At 36.0% G+C, this 21,136-nt stretch overlaps 2 protein-coding genes across 2 annotated transcripts in view; both read right to left on the bottom strand.

The window, feature by feature from the left end:
- Nucleotides 1-1,440, bottom strand: saysd1 (SAYSVFN motif domain containing 1). The gene is made up of 3 exons (XM_060864993.1): nucleotides 1,347-1,440; nucleotides 1,116-1,278; nucleotides 1-750 (listed from the first exon to the last, which is right to left on the bottom strand). The coding sequence occupies exons 2-3, from the start codon at nucleotides 1,266-1,268 to the stop codon at nucleotides 418-420; spliced, it is 486 nt and encodes a 161-aa protein (XP_060720976.1). The 5' UTR covers nucleotides 1,269-1,278; nucleotides 1,347-1,440; the 3' UTR covers nucleotides 1-417.
- Nucleotides 1,441-14,140: 12,700 nt separating this feature from the next.
- Nucleotides 14,141-21,136, bottom strand: part of LOC132842428 (disks large-associated protein 2) — a 38,015-nt gene continuing 31,019 nt past the window's right edge. Inside the window, exons 6-8 of the mRNA XM_060865105.1 lie at nucleotides 21,009-21,100; nucleotides 18,928-19,080; nucleotides 14,141-14,359 (exon numbers count right to left, since the gene is read on the bottom strand). Coding sequence (XP_060721088.1) covers nucleotides 14,141-14,359; nucleotides 18,928-19,080; nucleotides 21,009-21,100 — 464 coding nt within the window. The remainder of the gene's footprint in view (nucleotides 14,360-18,927; nucleotides 19,081-21,008; nucleotides 21,101-21,136) is intronic.

Genomic DNA, 21,136 nt, shown 5'->3' with positions numbered 1-21,136 from the left:
TTATATCTCAACATTTTATTTTATTTTTTACCTTTAAAGAAAAGTAACAATTAGACAAGAAAAATTTATGCATAAGTGGGTTTTATCTTCTATAAACTTCTAGCCTGTGTTTTGTTAAAGACTGCTGCTATGTATACACCAATCTAACTTGGTTACATTAACCTTTTTTAAGAATGTTTTGTACAGAATCCCAGCTGATACAAATGAGCTCTTCATTTCTGTCCTTGTTTATAAGCTCTCTGTTCATTTCCTGTTACTCGTGGCCTTGTGCTTAAAATGCGAGTGTTATATGTGTGCATAAAGTCCATGAATGTGCGGTGTTCAGCACATGTAAAATATGTTACATGTTTCTGTAGGGCGATATAAACTTCAGCAGTGTTTGTTTTAAAGCCAGTCTGAGAGTTTTTTGGTAGTGTGTTATGTATTCACTCTGTTGTTTAGTGGTCTGTAACCCATCTCTCCCTCCAGCTGTTCTGCAGTGAGTGTGCCGAGGATGGGCTGACAGTTGGGGTTAAACACCGAATAGGCACTCAGCTCACCAGGCTTTCTCGCCACTGGACTCCGTAGACCTTCATAAAGCCAGTAAAACAGAGACAGGACAAAGAAGGGAAGCCCAAAGTCCAGCTCAGAGAAGAGACCAAGCAACACAAGCCAGAGTAACACCTTCAGCAAGGTCAGATTAGTAACCGCCAAACGCTGCACACCAAGCCAGCGGCCAACAGCGCTGTCCAGCAGCCAGTCTCTGTTTTCCTGAGGAAACAATTATCTCGTTACAGCAATCCCATGACAAAACATAGAGATTTGGGTTCCCAGACATATGGAGAAAGTTTCAAATCACATATTTTAACCAGTCATATTCAGGAAAGCCTGAATTAGCCACAGATTGGGTTCAGTGATAATGATGTTAGATCTGATTTGTTCATTTACAGAAACTAGATCAGTGTAAACAGATCAGTAAATCTGAGGCCAGTGATGCTCTTTAAAACATATTGTCTCTTTTTGCCAACTATTTTTCCCCAACTTGCTGTAGTGAAGTTTATAGTAATGCGCTGACTGCACACCTTAAACCCTGTGAGTTTATTTACATGTAATGGAAAGGGGTAAATAATGCTTGCCTCCTTTACTGTCGTGTTGGACTCAGTGGACTTGGTGGCGTCATTCGGAGCTGTTTGTGTCTCGCAGCAACAACTTTCAGGTGGATTTTCGCTTTTCGATGCTTGCTTCTCGACTTTCTTTCGGGCTCTGAACTCTGCTAACTTCTGTTCCATGATTAAATATCTAATAACAAAAACAACAATTTAGAGACCGTTTAGAAAAGTGAGGTTTTCTAAAAAAAAATCACCTACATCGAAGATTTCGCGTGCTGTAGTAAATAGTTCCGTTTTACATGTTGCACACGAACTTTTCTGAAGGTTGCACCTTTTCGTGCAACACCCGGAAGTGTGTTTATTTGTTAAGTGTAAAGAACATCTGTTTTTCCCACCCATATTACGCCACACCTCACCTATACTCGGGTTTGCTAATTGCGCACCCGCGTTCTGTTCTGGGATTGGCTAGTGCCGGTCCACGCTCTGTTATGCCACTGGCTAGTACTGTTAAGCGTCTATTCTGCATTTTTTTCTGTTTTAGAAATTCTTGGCTGTAAAAATCTATAATACTACTAGAAAAGGGAGAACATTTCTACGTGATCAACACATTATTATTATTATTATTATTATTATTATTATTATTATTATTATTACTACGATTGTTACTATTAATATTCTTACTATTATCATTATTATTATTATTATTATATGTATTATATGTGCTAGTGGGGGGCACGGTGGCTTAGTGGTTAGCACGTTCGCCTCACACCTCCAGGGTCGGGGTTCGATTCCCGCCTCCACCTTGTGTGTGTGGAGTTTGCATGTTCTCCCCGTGCCTCAGGGGTTTCCTCTGGGTACTCCGGTTTCCTCCCCCGGTCCAAAGACCATGGAAGTCCATGGTAGGTTGATTGGCATCTCTGGAAAATTGTCCCTATTGCGTGAGTGAATGAGTGTGTGTGTGTGTGTGTGTGTGCCCTGTGATGGGTTGGCACTCCGTCCAGGGTGTATCCTGCCTTGATGCCCGATGACGCCTGAGATAGGCACAGGCTCCCCGTGACCCGAGGTAGTTCGGATAAGCGGTAGAGAATGAATGAATGTGATAGTTATTATTAGTAGTAGTAACTTCAACTCAATAATACAAAGAATGAAAAAGGCCTACTTATCACTGCCTGTCACTACAAGGCAATATAATATTTTCCCCCTAATAAGTTAGTATTTCTAATTCAGTTTTGCCAGACTGGTGATGATGATGATGTATGTCAATCAGTTTCATGTCATGTCATTAAAGCTTTTTTGTTGACGTACATTTGCCTTGTGACACAGAGAAGATAAGTAACTGTGACATACAGACACACTTATACCTGCTAGTTTTCTTTCCTTCAAGCAGCTAATTCACCTGAAACAGAAATGGGTATCTACAGCGATGTTTGTCCACCAGACTTCAGGTGAATGCTGAGGGTGGAGAGGTGTGTCTAGTTGTGTACTCAGAAATGTTTACAATTATTCTGTGGGCTTTACAAAGGGATTATCAGTAGTATTTTTCCAAATTCATCTTATGAAACAATAAAAGTTAAAATAACACTAAACAATATAGTGTTATAAATAATAAACTGAGACTTTCCATCACTTCTAGTCTGGAGATGAACTTATGCTTCCCACTCCAAGGTGTACACTTGCACCAAAGTGCTGAAAAATGCTTTGTTTAAGTATCTGTTCAGAGTAAGAAGCTGTTACATTGGACAGATAGAAATTAAGGCCACCAGAGCTGCTGTTCAGCTTCCTGTAGTATCCTCTGTACAACACATTTCTTCCCACTATCAGTTTGTATGTATGTTTTTGTAGTGAATCCAAGCCATACACAGAGATAGTTTAAGACTATAATTTAGGATAGACGCCGCAAGCTGATCTACAACGAGTTCAGCTTTTACAATTGAATAGTTTATTGACATTTCAGCTCACCCAGCAGCTTGAATTCAAAAGTACAAGGTCTGAAGTATAACGCCTCTTCCCCTCCTTAATTATACAGTACTTTTCCTACATTTTCTGAGTCTCACCACCAGAGTGCACATGAACACAACAGACTACAGATCCACTGCAACCTTGATCAGGATCATGTTAGACATTATAATACTATGAATAAGTTAAATGTAAATTCCATTTATAGCCTGTTTGAGCGTATAGTCTATATTGATGTATTGTTGAAACCTACAGAAGCAATCTGATCAATAAAAAAATCTTCTAGAAAATTCTAAAAAAGGATAAATAATATTAAACCATTTGGTCTAAAATCCCTTATAATCTATAGAAAGCCCAGTGACACAGAGAAAGCCTTATGGTGTACAGGAAATCCTTATTATCTATAGAAAGCCTTATATTTTATAGGAAATATATATAATCTGTTTAAAGTCATTATGGCATATTGAATGTTTTAAGATCTATAGAAAATCTTTACAATCTGTAGAAAGCCCTATTTTTTACAGCATCTACAACATATAATATCATTCAGGTTTTATTGCTGCCTCATGTTCATTGTTCCTCAGACAGACTCTGGATCCATCACAACCCTGATCAGGATTAAGTGGTTAATGAATCAGTGAACATATAGCCAAAAAGCATTGCTTTCTTCTGTATATAAACAGCTAAACGCATTCACAAATTGTACCACCACAGTACACCAGTGAAACCTCCCAACGTGGAAATGCACAGCTTGTGTTGAGTTGCAGCTGGAGTGAGATTGGGTAGCATTAACTACATTTGAATTGGAATGTAAACAAATAGGAAGCATGAACAAGGGTATCAGTAACACAATGTAATGAAGAGAAACAGGATAGTACCCTGAAAACTATCTAACTAACTAGCCTAATTAGAACATGGTGTACCATTTAAAATGAACAATCACGAAATACCTAATGAAAGCCTGAAAGCAGGACTCGCTGTAGCTGTGGATGCTGCCATTAGATGCCAAATCAAGCTGCTTCTGATGATGATGATGAGGAGGAGGAGGTAGCTTGCAGTTACAAATTAGCAGGCAAATGGCTATAATCAACAGGGCAATGTAGTTAAGATAAGATAAGATAAGATAAGATAAGATAAGATAAGATAAGATAAGATAAGGAAAAATCAAGGAATCAAAAGAGTGTGTGAGTGTGAATGATGTGGTATTTATACATAGCATTAAGGGAGTGAGGAACAGGTGTGTAAAATCAGGGAAATATGAGTAGAATGAATGGAAGTAGAAGCATGGCAAGAGTTTGGAGTTTGTAAATGGATTATAGAGCTCTTGGAATACTGGAGCTTCCTGAAGTGACATTTCTTAAACAATCAAGGACTAAATCCAACTCTAACTGAACTGCGCAATCTGGATGTGCATCACGATCAGCATTATTAAACTGGGAGTTAGACCTGGATTGGCCTGCCACAGTATTTTGCCATTTTCTTGTCAGGTTTTTAAGCTGTTGTGACAGTTTTTCTGCATCCACTTTGCTGCCCTTGTGTTCAGCTTTAGGACTTTTCACTGACTCATCACTGCACTGGAGATGAGCTGAGAACACATAGAATATTAAGTGGATCTACCCTGATTCATTGCTGTGTAGAGAGAGGAAAAGAGGATGAGATGGTAAGAGAGAAAACAAGGAAAACAGAGCAAAATCTAATAATCAGCATAGGATTCCATCAAATGCTAGACGCTGAAGGAATTTGATGACTTACAGTTAACACTGATTGTGTATACTATTCTGGATTTTGTAATAAACCAGAAAATTATAGACCTACTGTAACAGTTTAAAAGAAAACTGTTAGGTCTATAAAATAATGGCTTATCAGTGATAGATCAGATTTTAAAATGTTAGACTAATGACTGGAAAGTTTAAAATTGTAAGTGTAAAATAAAAGCCCGCCAAGGTGCCACTGCTGAGCCCCAGTACAAGGTGCTCAGGTGTATAAATGAGATAAATGTGAGTTGCTTGGGTGTCTGCTGAATGCAGTAAATATAAATATAGCATATGAGTAAACCGGTAGAAACAGAGCTGGAACCAAAAAGTTCATGTTATTATTAAATGTAGAATTTTCCAATCAACATCAGAGCTATGAACAAAATGCTATAAACTAAATGCTGACTTCAGACATTGCTGCAATGACATTACAGAGACAGCAGAAATATTACAGATACATTATTTCACAGTACCATGTTTATTATTATTAGTAGTAGTAGAAGTAGTAGTTAATTAATTCTAAGCAAGAAAAAACCCACAAAATACACTTTAATTATTTATTTTTAGATCTTTATTTATTTTTCTTGAAACCTTTTTAATTTCACTTCCATGTACAATATAAATTATATTCAGTTATTCAATATGATCAAATCTGGCAACCAGGAAGAACAACAGTAGTTGTTCAACACATCCCATAAAACCTGAATAAATGAATGAATAATAAATTATTAATTAATAAATAATCCAACTGTATGTTGAATAACAAAGTAATCGAGACGTACATTCTTTCTGTCTTTTGAACAAAAATAATCCGAAGATAAAATAAAATCCAGACAACCACATGAACAGGAGCCATTTTGAAATTAGGTCTATGATTTAAAGTTCTAGACACTATATCATTCTTTGTATTTGTTTTTTGTTTTTTTTGTACATTTAACCACTTTTGTTCATTTGTTTGGTACACTGCTGGACGTTGTCTCAAATCACACATTATGGACTACATATTTATTTTTATTACATATTTACGCTTTGCACTTGTTTATCCAATATCCATATGTAGAAATGTAGAAACAAAAGAGCGAACAAATTAAAAAATCATATTTTGTGCTAAACATAAAGATATCTCTCTGTACGTTACTGGATGACAAGAACAGCCTTTACAACAACTACCATGTTTAGTTATTCTGAACATTGTACTCATGGGTGATGTAGCAGAGCAGCAGCCATTTTGAAGCATTAGCCATTTCATCCCCGATGATCGATGCAACCTCTGATTGTTTCACCTCTTTAATTCAGTACATACATGTTGAATAAGTCACGACTACCTTTGTTTCTCTGCGATCGTCTGCGATCATCTGCAGCTACTCACTACTTACGCTAAAAGTACACAAAGTATGTGATTTGAGACGCAGCTCCAAGAGCAGGTCAAGCTGGTAAACATGTCTTTATAAGCCCATATAAGAGCTTAAAGACACATTTCTTAGTATATACACAGTCATCAGACTTGTTTTTTTTTTTTTTATCACACTAAAACCCTGTCAGGTTAGCTTATATTAATTAGTTGAAATCTGTGAAAATATATTTGCATATATGAACACCAATGAATTGTTTCAAAGAACTGCAATATGCACCCGGTCAAACTTAATAAGCACAGAATTATCCATGAGAATACTAACCTTAGAACAAAACACGTCCCAGTAATGAAGATGAGAACAACACGAAGAAAAGTTAAAGAAGAAATATGAGATGTGTATTACAAGTTTGATCTGAGCGTATTATTCACACAAAGTGTTAATTATGCAGATGAAATCATTCCATTTTAACATGAAAACATGCCACACTTACCAATAAAGTGTGCTTATAGGATTATATACTGTGTATGCTTTCACTGTCACAACATTGGGTGATAGATGCTGACAAAATGGTGAAAGAAATGACAGAAAAATAAGAAGAAACAAGAGAAGGGTCACACATGGAATTCTGAAAAACTCACAGAAGGAAAAAAGCTTAGCAATGAAGGATAGAACAAGCAAACCAGAGCACTGAGGCAAACAGAGTGATGCATTTATGCTAGTGTGAATGAAGCTGGAATGAGCCATGGGTAAATCCTAATCAGATGGATAACAGAGCTTGAACAAGTGGAATGAGTTGATTTGGTTGGCATGTGAGGGTTCTGGGAGTTTGCAGTTCCCAGTTTGGTGAGGATTTAACCAAGTGTGTGTGGATTTCAATATATTACTTCAATAAAGTTTAAGCACCAGTTATAAGCTTTTCATTGGCTTGCGACTTAAAACCTTATTATGCACCATTAATTCACCTTTGCATAAGTATTCACCCCTTGAATGTTCCCACATTTTTTAGCGTTTTACATTTACATGTTAATTTGACAATTTAATCGCATATAGTCAACTCCGTTCAACTAAATATCTCACTTCGTAAGGCTGTTGTGTACATCAGAAATGGGGTGGTGGTGGTGTGACTCAATTTTAAGAACCAAGTTCACTCATTGAACTTCAAAGGATGTTGTTCAGTTGTCTTTCTTTTCACCCCAAACACTTTTAACTTCGGCAGTTCTTGAAATGTTGAAAACTGATGTAGTGATGTTCATAAAATTCAGTTATATTCATGTGCGTAACAATCGTTTCTCACTATGAATTGCATAAAATAAATAAAAAAAAATATATTCATTTAATTCAATGAATGTTGCTTTACCATCACTAGGGCCCGTTACTTGTTCTACTTGTTAGTAAATTGGTTAATGCAAACTGTTCTATTTTTAGGTTTCTTCTCTCTTCATTATATGGACATATAGTTAATAATCATTAATAAAGCCAGATTCAGTTTCAGGTTTTAACAAAATGTTGACATTTTCAAAAGGGGTGAATATTTATTCAAAGGCCACTTTAATGTAGGAAACAACAGAGAAATGTATCTGAATCATTTTGAAGGTAAATAAAAGGACAATACAGATAATTTAAAGGAAAAAAGAAAGGAGAAACTATAAAAAAGAGACTGCTGGTGAGACGGTTATGCCTCTGAGCGTCACATCAAGACAGATTTAAGTTTATCAGCCAACAGGCTTTTATTTATAAAAAAATTTGCTATGCTAGACTTTGCAGATTGTAGACCCATGCTAGCCTTCTATTGTGATATATTAAATAATATTTTTTCAATAAAAAGCATCATGTACTTTGCCAAATAACTGTAATGCATGTTACTGCCATTCATTTTCTTATTAGAGTTAAATTACCACTGTAAGTTAGAAGGAGTTAAAATACTACAACTAATAAATGAATTACAAATAAAATATATCTGTATGACAAACTAAGCACCAGTTAGAGAAAACCTCATTGTTATGCACCATAATACAGCATATGTAGATAACAGCACCTAAACCAGCTATACCATAAAAAATGGAATTAAACCAGTTTAAATAAATGTGTACTGTCTACATTTTTTTTTACCTTCTACACCTGGAATGACAACAAAATAAAGTGATTCCACTTCTACTTCCTTATGGTCCGGAGCAGCAGACCGGTTTGCCTCTGAAACTAGTGGGGTTTCCTGTGTGTTGATCTCCTTTCCGAGTGGCCATCGTCACCTCATGTCGACCACCTAATGTGGTCTACTTTTCCTCTCTCATTGTATAGAGAAGCAGACAAAGGGCATTGAAGATGCTAATTAGCACACAAAACTTCTTTTAAACATTTGTATAAAATTGTTATGGTAAAAACAGCAATGCTAAGGACACACACAGGCTTGCCCAAATTACTGCATAATGTCCAGAGCAAAGAGGGAAACATATTTCACAAACTGTGAGGGAACATCATTTTCAGCAACCTGCAGCAGGTCTGAAGTGAGCGGTTGGCACTCGGATAGAGACTCCACTAGTTAGGAGGTAAACTGGCCTGGCGGTCCTCTTCTATATGTAACCTACCATTTCTAAATGGCTGCTATTAAAGTTTCTTTAGGCTTTTTTGTTCTTTTTGATTATAGATTGCTATCATACGATGTCATAAAAGAAACTTTGTGAGAAACTTGACACGAGTTGAGGCAAGTCTCAGTCTTATAAAACTAAACTGAATAAAAAAACAACAATGACACATTTGAACATCTGTTTCAGCCATGAAGCACACTCTCTATTCACACCTCTGTTCTTATGACTGGTCAATTTCTCAAGGAATTATGGGTAAGAAGTCCTTTACGGTGCACTGATGGTCTGCATCTTCAACAAAAGGCTTATTATAAGACGTTTATCAACATCAAATTGAGAAACAGGACATGATGTGACTTTGCGCACCTTCCAGACATATGCACTTTAGCTACAAGTTTAAAATGAATGATATACCATAATTATATCAGCATATGCAGAATTATGTAAATGAATTAATTAATTATTTGTTCTTTATGATAAATTAGCAGGAACAATGCAAGAACCTGGAAATTGTGTAGTTATTATTTAATCTGACACACAGCTGAACTTATATAAATGTAATGAATTCAGCCAAAATAGAGTAATTTAAATCAATTTCAATTAATAGAGCAAATAAAGCTGACGTAAGTAATGGAAAGGGGGGGTGAACACATCTAGTAAAAATAGGATATGACTGAAAGCAACTTGCATGTTATCCTTATTTTCTTTGACATTCATATGTTCATAGACCTAAAGGTTGTGTCGTGATGACTTAAAGTTGTCACAACTGAAAGTTGTCACTTTGAGTTAGGTTTTCAAGGCCATTTATAGCAAGAAATCACAACAATATAATAATAATAATAATAATAATAATAATAATAATAATAATAATAATAATAATAATAAAATATTATTATTATTATTATTATTATTATTATTATTAACAGAAAAGTTACACATTGATGCTTTCAAATAGAATGAGTGAATATATGACTGTGAATAAATGTTTTTAAATATTATATACCAGCGTCTTTTGAATTTCTCTCTTCAGAGGTGTCCTTCCGTAGATACTATTACACAATAAGTGCATCAACATGTACAAAAAACCTCAAAATTTTGTAGCCACCACATTCACAAACTGATTCAATAAAGCAGAAGCCTCAAATTGATTCATTTGCCAAAAATGGGGGTATTTACTTCCACTGCACCCTTAATACAGATTCAATATACTGGGGTAAGAATGTAATATAAATATCAATGTGTGTGATGAACAACAGCTTGCTGACTAATATGCTAATATGCAAAAATCTGATTTAACTTAAAAAAAATATTATATCAAAAAATAACACATAAAACAGGCAAAAACATGTAAACGTTCTTTACCATCATTCGTCTTCAGTGCATGAATTAGTCAGCAACATACAACAATTCCAGGAAATTTCCATATCAAATACTGATAACTGATATACTGATATGAGAGAATGAGGGAAAAAAATTAGGCTGTGCTCACAGGGACATTTTTGTATTAGTGGACACTTATGTCAGTTAGACTCTGGATCAGTGTTCCATGTTTGAAAGAGTCACCAATCTCATGTGGGGGGAAATCATGGATCTCCTCCAACAACCATGTCTTTAGCAAACCAGCACCGCAAATCAATGTTGATTTTTACCAAAATGTCTGTGTGAACTTGGCCTTAGTCAGAAATCAGGAATGTAGGGATGTCATGACGAGGCATGGGCGGATATAGTTCTGTTTAATTGTTCCCTTGCATTTTTGTAATAGTTTACAGTCATACTGTAACATTGTATTGTCATGATAGATTTGACAGTACTGCCCTCAACTAGAAGCAGATACATATGATGCCTATATATGCCATTATACGATATATAGCCTTCATCTCTGCCTAGTCAGCCAAGGCAGCCTCTTCCCGAATGGACCACAGGGATAGCAGCAATATTTTTTAAAGCATGCACGATTATAATATTGTGCTTGTTAAATATTGCAATATATCATACAACCAGTTGGTTATATGTGTGAAACATTTAAAGATCCATCCACAAGTTCATAAAGTAAGCATTAAGGGTTTCGTTAACCACGGATGTAAACACGGCAACAACGCAAAAAAGTCTGAGAGATGCAGTACTGCAAACCATGACTAGTTTTAAGCTGAAATGTTGTTTAAATGTTACAATCCAATGTTAGATGACAGCTAGCATTCGTAGTATGTATTCACCACAGTGCCACTTAGCTAGTTACCCCAGCTAGCTAGATAACTAGCTAAGATTGATTAGCTCGAATGCTAAATGGTTCCTCATAGCACCTATCAAAGATGAAGAGACACATAATGCTCAGTTTTATAGCTTCATGTCTCATGACATGTATATGGTCATGCAATTGAAATCAACACCAAATCTTGTGTAGAACTGAAGAGAATGTGGTAATGGCTGCTATAGCAACATCGGCTATAGTCTGGAAGTAAACTAGCTGACTTCTTTTTTTTAGGGAAATACAAAGTAACCACCCTGTGCACAGTTATCGGCACATACCTGGTCATGAATGCCCTTAAAAATTTAAGATCATATGTTTATAAATATTTTTTGCCTATTTCCAGGGTGTCTTTCTTTTTATTTAAATTAAAGGCGACAGAGGGCTCAGCACGCGTGTTTGCACCAAACATGCTTAATCAGAAGCATGTCAATATCTCTATTAAAAACTTCGTAGCTTGATGATGGTGTTGTGCAGATCATAAGGGCCGGGTGAGGAAATTTATTTCAGAGTATAAAGCAGCACCATAGACATTAGTTGAATATTATTCAAGTGTCTCTTTGTACCTGTATGTCCATTAGACTACATCAGAAATGGTAAGACCTTTAGGAAGAGGAGCATTGCACATAATGCAAATGAAAACAAAATCTTGTTTCACATCATTTTCATCCTTGTATATGTATGTCTGCAGGGGTTTTTATGTCCGTCAGCATGAATCCGTAAAGCCGCATCCTTCTGTTTGCAATTCAACTGCAACATTAATCGTGTGAGTGTCAACAACATTTCCCTTGGAAATACAAACAGGATTCATTTGAGGTGCAAAAAATGCATTGTGTAATATACTATACTATAATATAATATAAAATCTGATTATATTCTCTTTTTATTTAGTATGTAGAGTTTGTAAAAGGATAAATAGAGCACTGTTTCAAATTGAGATGATTCATGTAAAAGGTTCCCTCACTCAGCTGTCCAACAAAACAAGTGACATTTTTCCCCAACGTTACATCCTTTACCACGTCCATTAGCTGAACTGCTGCTTTAACTGTAGACACACACACTACAGATGAGGTTAGTAAGATTTCTCACCCTGTATGTCTTAGAAAGCACAAACTGACCTTTTATGCTTATCAGTCCATGACCAACTTTGATTAATCTTAAAGTTGAATCTACGAGAGGCTGCCATTCTGAGTTTATTTGTATTTTTTTGTTTTTGTTTTTTGCAATGGTTTGCAGGTTTTCAGTCATCTAGGACGGTTTGAAATGTTATGAGTCAAAGCAACTCGAGTTGTATAATCTTGAAGACATTTCTCCACTTGACTGAGAAGTTTGCTCATTTCTAGTACTCCAATATTATATACAGTACATAACACACATTATATATTCTTCCTCGCTGATTCATGCCCATTCTCTATTTTTAAACCTATGAGTCTTTTTTAGAGTTTATTTTTAATGTACCTGGGAATTCAGTTGCAGCATCACAATGGACAAACTGTACCCTTAAAGGCAATGTCTGTTAAATGTGTTAATAAGAACAATTCTACTTCATTGCATTTAAATAAAAACTCAGGTGACCTAATGCAGGGTCATGATGATTGATACACTTACCATGATCACAGTAGAGATGAACTCATTTTTTTTTAACGTCACTAAACAGGATAAGGACACTTACATGTACATATGCAGTGTTTATACCCGCTGAATTGATCCTCAGTGTGAACAGAAATCATTTGTACTGTATGAGGTGAACCCAGACCACTTCCCGATGAACCCTAGTGCTGTGTGATTGCAGTTTTAAGTGCATTAAGTGACCTCTGGCTTTACAAAACTAGCAGTGTAGCACCCTTTACAATATTGTTTAAACAGAGTATAAGTATAGTGTTATAGCAGTATTTGATGATATCATAGTTGTTTTGCCTTTTCCGCATTTATAATTCATCAGCATAAAGTGCCAATTACAACTGCAAGCTCAATAAATCATTTTTATACAAATTTTCAGAAAACAGCATACAGTGCATTCAGAAAGTTTTTACACCCTGTATTTTTTTCTCACAGACTTAGTCTTTAGGCTAAATTCTAACCAGGCTTTAATGTGTCTTGCAGTGAGGAGAGGTTTCTGTCTGGCCACTGCCATAAAGTCCAGATTGGTGAATGGAGCATTACAGTAATGGTAGATCTTCTGCAAGTTTCTCCCATCCTACACATGATGTCTGGAGCTCAGTCAGAGTGATTATCAAGTTCTTGGTCACCTCATTTACTCTCTTATCTCTGAGCTCTGTAGGCAGTTCTTTTGACCTTATGGCTTGTTTCTGCTCTGATATGAAATTTTAGCTGTTAGACCTTATATAGACAGGTGTGCCTTTCCAAATCATGTCCAATCAGATAAATTTGCCACAGGAGGACTCGAATGTAGTGTAGGACCAATATAGTGTCAATACCAAGGGTTCATGTCATGTGATATGTGAATTCATGTAATATTTCAATATTTTCATTTTAATAAATTTGCTAAATTATCACAAATATGTTTTGTGGTAGTCATTATCGGGTACAGAGTTTATAATGATGCGGGGAAAAAATTATTTATACTTTAGCATAAGGCTACAACATAAAAAATTAGAAAAAAATTAAGTGGTCTGAATGCTTTCTACATGCACTGTACTTTAGCAGTAATTGAAATGACTATTAATCTCCCTCCAAGAACTTTTTAATTATTTTTAAATCTTTAAAATTTAGGATCGGCAACTAGCTAGTGATCAATAGCACTTAAGAAACAAAGACATTTTATGACTTTTTTTGCTTGTGGGAAATAAAACCAGTAGACAAGTATCTAAAGGCAGCACATACTTAACATTGGTTTAGACACTCCCTATTGTAGTACATTCTGGAAAAACACTGGATTTTCTCCCCTGTGCATTTAGACATAACTACAAAATAAAACACTTCCAATAAAGTGCACTATACAGAGAACCTAGGAGACTTTCAGATACTTATAAATTGAAGAAGACTCTCAGATTAGTGGAGAAACATGTTCAAGATTACACATGTGCACTTAAAGAGCTCAGGAATGTGTTTAAGAGTAATTAAGGGTGCTTGGGAGTGAACCTGTGTAAACAGGGTGTGTAATAGCAGCACGTGCAGGTGACAGGATGAGTAATCGTGCATTTCATAGTCGCGTCTGGGCTTCTGGTATATAAATCTCTATACTATCCGCCCTCTCTGAGACTGAGCTTTGGCGAAATGAAGCAGCTCGTTTGGCGGCCATTAGCCTGCGTCGAGCCTCCTGCCTCTGTCGGTCCTGCAGATCCAGAGATCGGTCACGTGTCAATCCAGGGCCACGTCCTTTAGGCGGCCTTTTCACTGTGGGAGGAGGCCACTTTCTCTCCTAGAAAAAAGAATGCAAAAGAAATGTTCAAATAAAACACTTTTACATTAAATTGAGATTTTCCATAAAATGTTTCCCTTAAAGTTTTTTATGGCTCATTGGATAAAAGCCTCTGTTAATCAAACTGCCCTGTATTCTATACAGTGGATATGAAAAGTCAACACACCCCTGTAATAATGGCACATTTTTGTAATGATAAAAAATTGAACCCAGGATAAATCATAGCAGAAAACATATGTACTGTATAAAAATGTATAGAAATGAAGTAGAAAAAAGAATTAGAACTTTTAAGGGAAGAAAAGAATAATTAAAAAACTTACAGTAACCTGATTGCAATCTAGAGACATCAGATTATAAGGGCATCCTGGGTACAGCCTGCTTCAGGACACCCCACAGTATTTTAGTTACAGTGCATGTTTTGTAAGCTCTTTGCATTCTATGGTTTGAGCAATCAGATGAAACCAAGAAGATGTGAATAAAATCCTACAGAAACGGCTGTATGCTAATTAGCATACAATTGAAAGTGATTGGTTCATTCGAAACACTGCCACATCCCCAATTATAAAAGGCTGTGCACATTTATGCAACCAGGTTACGGTAACTTTCTTTACACTTTCTTTGTTCTATTGTTTATCACTTTTTACATGATATAATTTCACAATGAGTGAAAAAATTCTGATATGATTGATCTTAGTTTTCATTTTCTTTGACATCCCAAAACCCTGATATTTTAAACAGGGTGTGTAGATTTTTATATCCATTATATGTCAATCATACAGCTGCAAGGTAGATATAAAAACAGCTGATGAAAATTAGCCAGCATCATAAATACTAAGGCTGATCAGTGGTTAAGATTTTGAACTACTGATAAGAAAGTCATGATTTCAAATCCCAGCACTACCAACTTGTCACTGCTGCACCCTTGATCAAGGCCCTTAACCCTCAACTGCTCAGTTGAATAAGTAAGATAACTGTAAGTCGCTTTGGACAAGGGCATCTGGCAAATGATAAAAAATTTATATTTTAAAAAGTCATAACAACTATCTTGGTTTTTGTTATAACACCAATACTGTAAGTTTGGTCTCAAGGTCCTTTTTCACTTAACCTTCAAAGGAACCCTTGGGGCTCTAAAATCCAGCAATCTGTCAGCTTAAGTGTAGTTGAACAGAGCTATGAGCTTTTATTACTCTCAGAACAAGCCCATTACAAAAGCTTATTACAAACAGTGGGCCCATTACTCTTCTCAGTGTGACAAATAATGTAGGAAAGCTAAAACAATGAACTGAGTAATTAAAAAAACAATAGTAGAATTAAGAGATTTAAGATAATAAAACACAGCAGTATATACTGTTATAGAGAATCAATGACCATGTTTCTCATTTGGATCATTATCAAGACCTTCTAACCAATCATAATTCATTATCTGATACCTTTTATTTACATAGATGTGCATACACACATATATCACAACCAGTGATACGACACTGATACCAGCTGCTTAAAGAATGCCAAAAATAAGTGCAATGAGACCTCGACTTGTGTATATATTTGCCAGACTCGGGATTCTGCTTGCTAAAGAAAATAATTGGTGATTACACATTGCCTGTGATTACACATATATAATGATTACGCATGACGTCTAATTACACACACGCAGTGATTACGCATGACGTCTGATTACACACACAGTGATTACGCATGACGTCTAATTACACATATGTAGTGATTACGCATGACGTCTAATTACACACACGCAGTGATTACGCATTACGTCTAATTACACACACGCAGTGATTACGCATGACATCTAATTACACATATGTAGTGATTACGCATGACGTCTAATTACACACAAGCAGTGATTACGTATGATGTCTAATTACACATATGTAGTGATTACGCATGACGTCTAATTACACACAAGCAGTGATTACGTATGACGTCTAATTACACATATGTAGCGATTATGCATGACATCTAATTACACATATGTAGTGATTACGCATGACGTCTAATTACACATATGTAGTGATTACGCATGACGTCTAATTACACACACGCAGTGATTACGCATGACGTCTAATTACACATATGTAGTGATTACGCATGACGTCTAATTACACACACGCAGTGATTACGCATTATGTCTAATTACACACACGCAGTGATTACGCATGACGTCTAATTAAACATATGTAGTGATTACGCATGACGTCTAATTACACACAAGCAGTGATTACGTATGACGTCTAATTACACATATGTAGTGATTACGCATGACGTCTAATTACACACAAGCAGTGATTAAGCAAGACGTCTAATTACACATATGTCGTGATTACGCATGACGTATAATTACACATATGTAGTGATTATGCATGACGTCTAATTACACACACGCAGTGATTACGCATGACGTCTAATTACACATATGTAGTGATTACGCATGACGTCTAATTACACACAAGCAATGATTACGCATGATGTCTAATTACACATATGTAGTGATTACGCATGACGTCTAATTACACACACGCAGTGATTACGCATGACATCTAATTACACATATGTAGTGATTACGCATGACGTCTAATTACACACAAGCAATGATTACGCATGATGTCTAATTACACATATGTAGTGATTACGCATGACGTCTAATTACACACACGCAGTGATTACGCATGACGTCTAATTACACACACGCAGTGATTACGCATGACGTCTAATTACACATATGTAGTGATTACGCATGACGTCTAATTACACATATGTAGTGATTACGCATGACGTCTAATTACACATATGTAGTGATTACGCATGACGTCTAATTACACATATGTAGTGATTACGCATGACGTCTAATTACACACATGCAGTGATTACGCATGACGTCTAATTACACATATGTAGTGATTACGCATGACGTCTAATTACACATATGTAGTGATTACGCATGATGTCTAATTACACATATGTAGTGATTACGCATGATGTCTAATTACACATATGCAGTGATTACACATGACGTCTAATTACACATATGTAGTGATTACACATGACGTCTAATTACACATATGTAGTGATTACGCATGACGTCTAATTACACATATGTAGTGATTACGCATGACGTCTAATTACACATATGTAGTGATTACGCATGACGTCTAATTACACATATGTAGTGATTACGCATGATGTCTAATTACACATATGTAGTGATTACGCATGACGTCTAATTACACACACGCAGTGATTACGCATGACGTCTAATTACACACACGCAGTGATTACGCATGACGTCTAATTACACATATGTAGTGATTACGCATGACGTCTAATTACACATATGTAGTGATTACGCATGACGTCTAATTACACATATGTAGTGATTACGCATGACGTCTAATTACACACATGCAGTGATTACGCATGACGTCTAATTACACATATGTAGTGATTACGCATGACGTCTAATTACACATATGTAGTGATTACGCATGATGTCTAATTACACATATGTAGTGATTACGCATGATGTCTAATTACACATATGCAGTGATTACACATGACGTCTAATTACACATATGTAGTGATTACACATGACGTCTAATTACACATATGTAGTGATTACGCATGACGTCTAATTACACATATGTAGTGATTACGCATGACGTCTAATTACACATATGTAGTGATTACACATGACGTCTAATTACACATATGTAGTGATTACACATGAAGTCTAATTACACATATGTAGTGATTACGCATGATGTCTAATGACACATATGCATAATGTGTGATTACACATATACAGTGGCATATGCACATGTATGTGAGCACATCTGTGTATAATTTTTTTTTCAATTATAGAAATTATTACAATATAACAATATAACAATATAACAATTCTTTCCATTATTATTACAAGTAAGGGAATGTCACAAGAAAATCTAGGATATTTGGTTACTGTGACATTCACCTTATTGTATGTTTGTTACTCCTGTCAGTATCACAGAGGGTTAGAGGGTTACAGAAGCAATGTGCATACATCCAATTTTGTATTTGGACAGTTTGCAGTGGGAGTTAGCACGTTCGCCTCACACCTCCAGGGTTGGGGGTTCGATTCCCGCCTCCGCCTTGTGTGTGTGGTGTTGGCAAGTTCTCCCCGTGCCTCGGGGGTTTCCTCCCCCAGTCCAAAGACATGCATGGTAGGTTGATTGGCATCTCTGGAAAATTGTCCGTAGTGTGTGATTGCGTGAGTGAATGACGTCTAATGAGTGAGTGTGTGTGTGCCCTGTGATGGGTTGGCACTCCGTCCAGGGTGTATCCTGCCTTGATGCCCGATGACGCCTGAGATAGGCACAGGCTCCCCGTGACCCGAGGTAGTTCGGATAAGCGGTAGGAAATGAGTGAGTGAGTGAGTGACAGTTTGCAGTCATGCTATTTATTAATCAGTAAAATAAGAACAAACACTGATGCAGTCAGCAAGAAAAATGAAGCTATTTTATAAGAGAAGTGATGGGGTAGAGAAAGTCACTTTATAAATGATTTAAAGCACTGGCCTTCTCTTCTGGTTCCTCCACAGTTCTCCACTCATTTCTCTTCATCTTCTGCAACTCATCAAACTTGGCTGTGACGTCATCGATGGAGAGCTGCAGCAGATCCCAGAATCCGGCCAGATCCTGAGCCGTGGGTCGGGGCATTGCACTCGGGTCCTAGACAAACACACAACACAGAAAATCACCAGCTGTGAAGGTTTTCAGTTATCCTGGTCTCTTTAAAGTCAGAAGAAGTAATGGATTTAAATGATCCTATAAACTGTGTTAAAAAAAGGAACAGAGGTTATATATAAGAGTATGTGTATGTCAGAAGCAGACCTTTATAAGCTGTGAAATGGTTAATAGTGGATCTGTTGGAATACAGATATAATATGTGCTGAGTGTTGGTATGAATAAAAATGCCAGCAACTAAGCAGCAAATAACTGATTCTATTTTACCTTTAAGGGAAATGCCAATGAAGGGTGAATTACAGAAATCCAGGCACAGGTTTGTAAAAGACACAATTACAGCATCTTTCAAACTAAATAAGGATCTAAGTCAGACAACAGTGCAGCACAAAAAAAAGAAAAAACAAAGCGGAATCAATAATCAACCATGATTTTAGATCATGGGAAAAAATGAAATCATACAGGTGGGGTAACTGTGGAGGACAAAGGACAACCCGTGTTAGAGGGACATTGGAGGATTCATGATTACGGATTAATGTGACATTGGATCTACCTGAAAGACATGATGTAATACAAACATGAGCCAAATACTTGTAGAGGAAACATAAAGAACAGAATGATGTGATTTTCTGTATGATGCCATATGCTTCGACAATGATTTCATTTTCATTAGAATTAAGTCTAGCATTTTGAGTGACATGAAATCTTTAAAACTTAGATTGAGGGAGGCATCTAGGGAGAGCCAACTAGTGTGCAAAATCTCATTAGCAAGGGAAAGCAACCAAATTGAAGCTTTTATATCTCAGAATATTCCGGTTTACTATCGTGCATAAAGCATTTAATAAGAGTTTATTTGGAACATATATATTACAGTGATTTATTATTACAATTACTATTCTAATTATTATTATTATTATTATTTTGCATATTATAACTTATTAAGAAGTTGGGATCAGAGCAAAGAGTAATACGTTTTGATTTTGCCATAAGCCGTGATTTAAGGTCAAGACAAATTGTGCTCTTAAGTATCTTAGCATATTGAGAGCTCCTGCCAACTAACCCCTTTCACAGAAGCTGTACATTGTTACTACTATACTTGTTATTATTATTATTATTATTATTATTATTATTATTATACTAATTATTATTCTCCTAGTATCCTACAAACGTTCATATAGTAGTATTAGTATTGATTTTATAGCCATTGTTGTTATTGTTATTATTGCTATTACTCATAGTTTACTTTGAGTAATTTGTATTACTCAAATTAATTTGGAGAGAGAGAGAGAGAGAGAGAGACAGAGAAAGAGAGAGAGAGAGAGACAGAGAGAGAGAGAGAGAGAGAGAGAGAGAGGGGGGATTAAAGTGAATACCGGCTGATCTGCCTTTACTAATCATTTCACATCTTACATTTAATTCAGGTGTATAATATTAATAGTTATGGCAACACTCCATATAATATAATTAGTTGTTTATAGACAATTTGTTTCTTAGACACTGCACACATAAAGAATTTTGTAAGCTAAATATCTGGTTTAATTTGATCATAGTTGTGCTCAAGTCATTCTATTTTATCACACCATCAACACAAGTTCATCAGGGAAAAATGGGGGGCTAAGCAGAATTCTCAATCTTTCTGTTTGTGTATGAAAGATCAAAAGGTCTAAAAACACCACAAAATATTTTAAGCTGCTTAATGGAATGCAGTTTCTTGCTTTGTTTACAGGGCAAAAAGGTGAGGCATTAAGAATGAAGCATTTGTTATTTTTTGGATATTTTTTTTGTTATTGGATTTCATGAACAGGGTAAAAGTATAGCGGTGTAATGTATTATTGTACTATGTGTATTTCACTGTATAATGTTAAATGATCAAACATGCATGTCATAATTTAGTGATGAACTAAGCTTGCTCTTACCAGGTTTTGCTCACAAAGCCAGTAAAACTGCTGAAATTTCTGTGACATGAGGAGTTGTGCACTTCCAACAGCACTTCGGATTTTTCCTAAAACTGAGGCACAGTTAAAAGACACAGTGAGGCCACTTT

Source organism: Tachysurus vachellii, chromosome 3, assembly GCF_030014155.1.
Source record: "Tachysurus vachellii isolate PV-2020 chromosome 3, HZAU_Pvac_v1, whole genome shotgun sequence".
NCBI classification, from domain to species: Eukaryota; Metazoa; Chordata; class Actinopteri; order Siluriformes; family Bagridae; genus Tachysurus; species Tachysurus vachellii.
The sequence above is the reverse complement of the archived record's forward strand: the minus strand, read 5'-3'. Positions and strand labels throughout refer to the sequence as shown.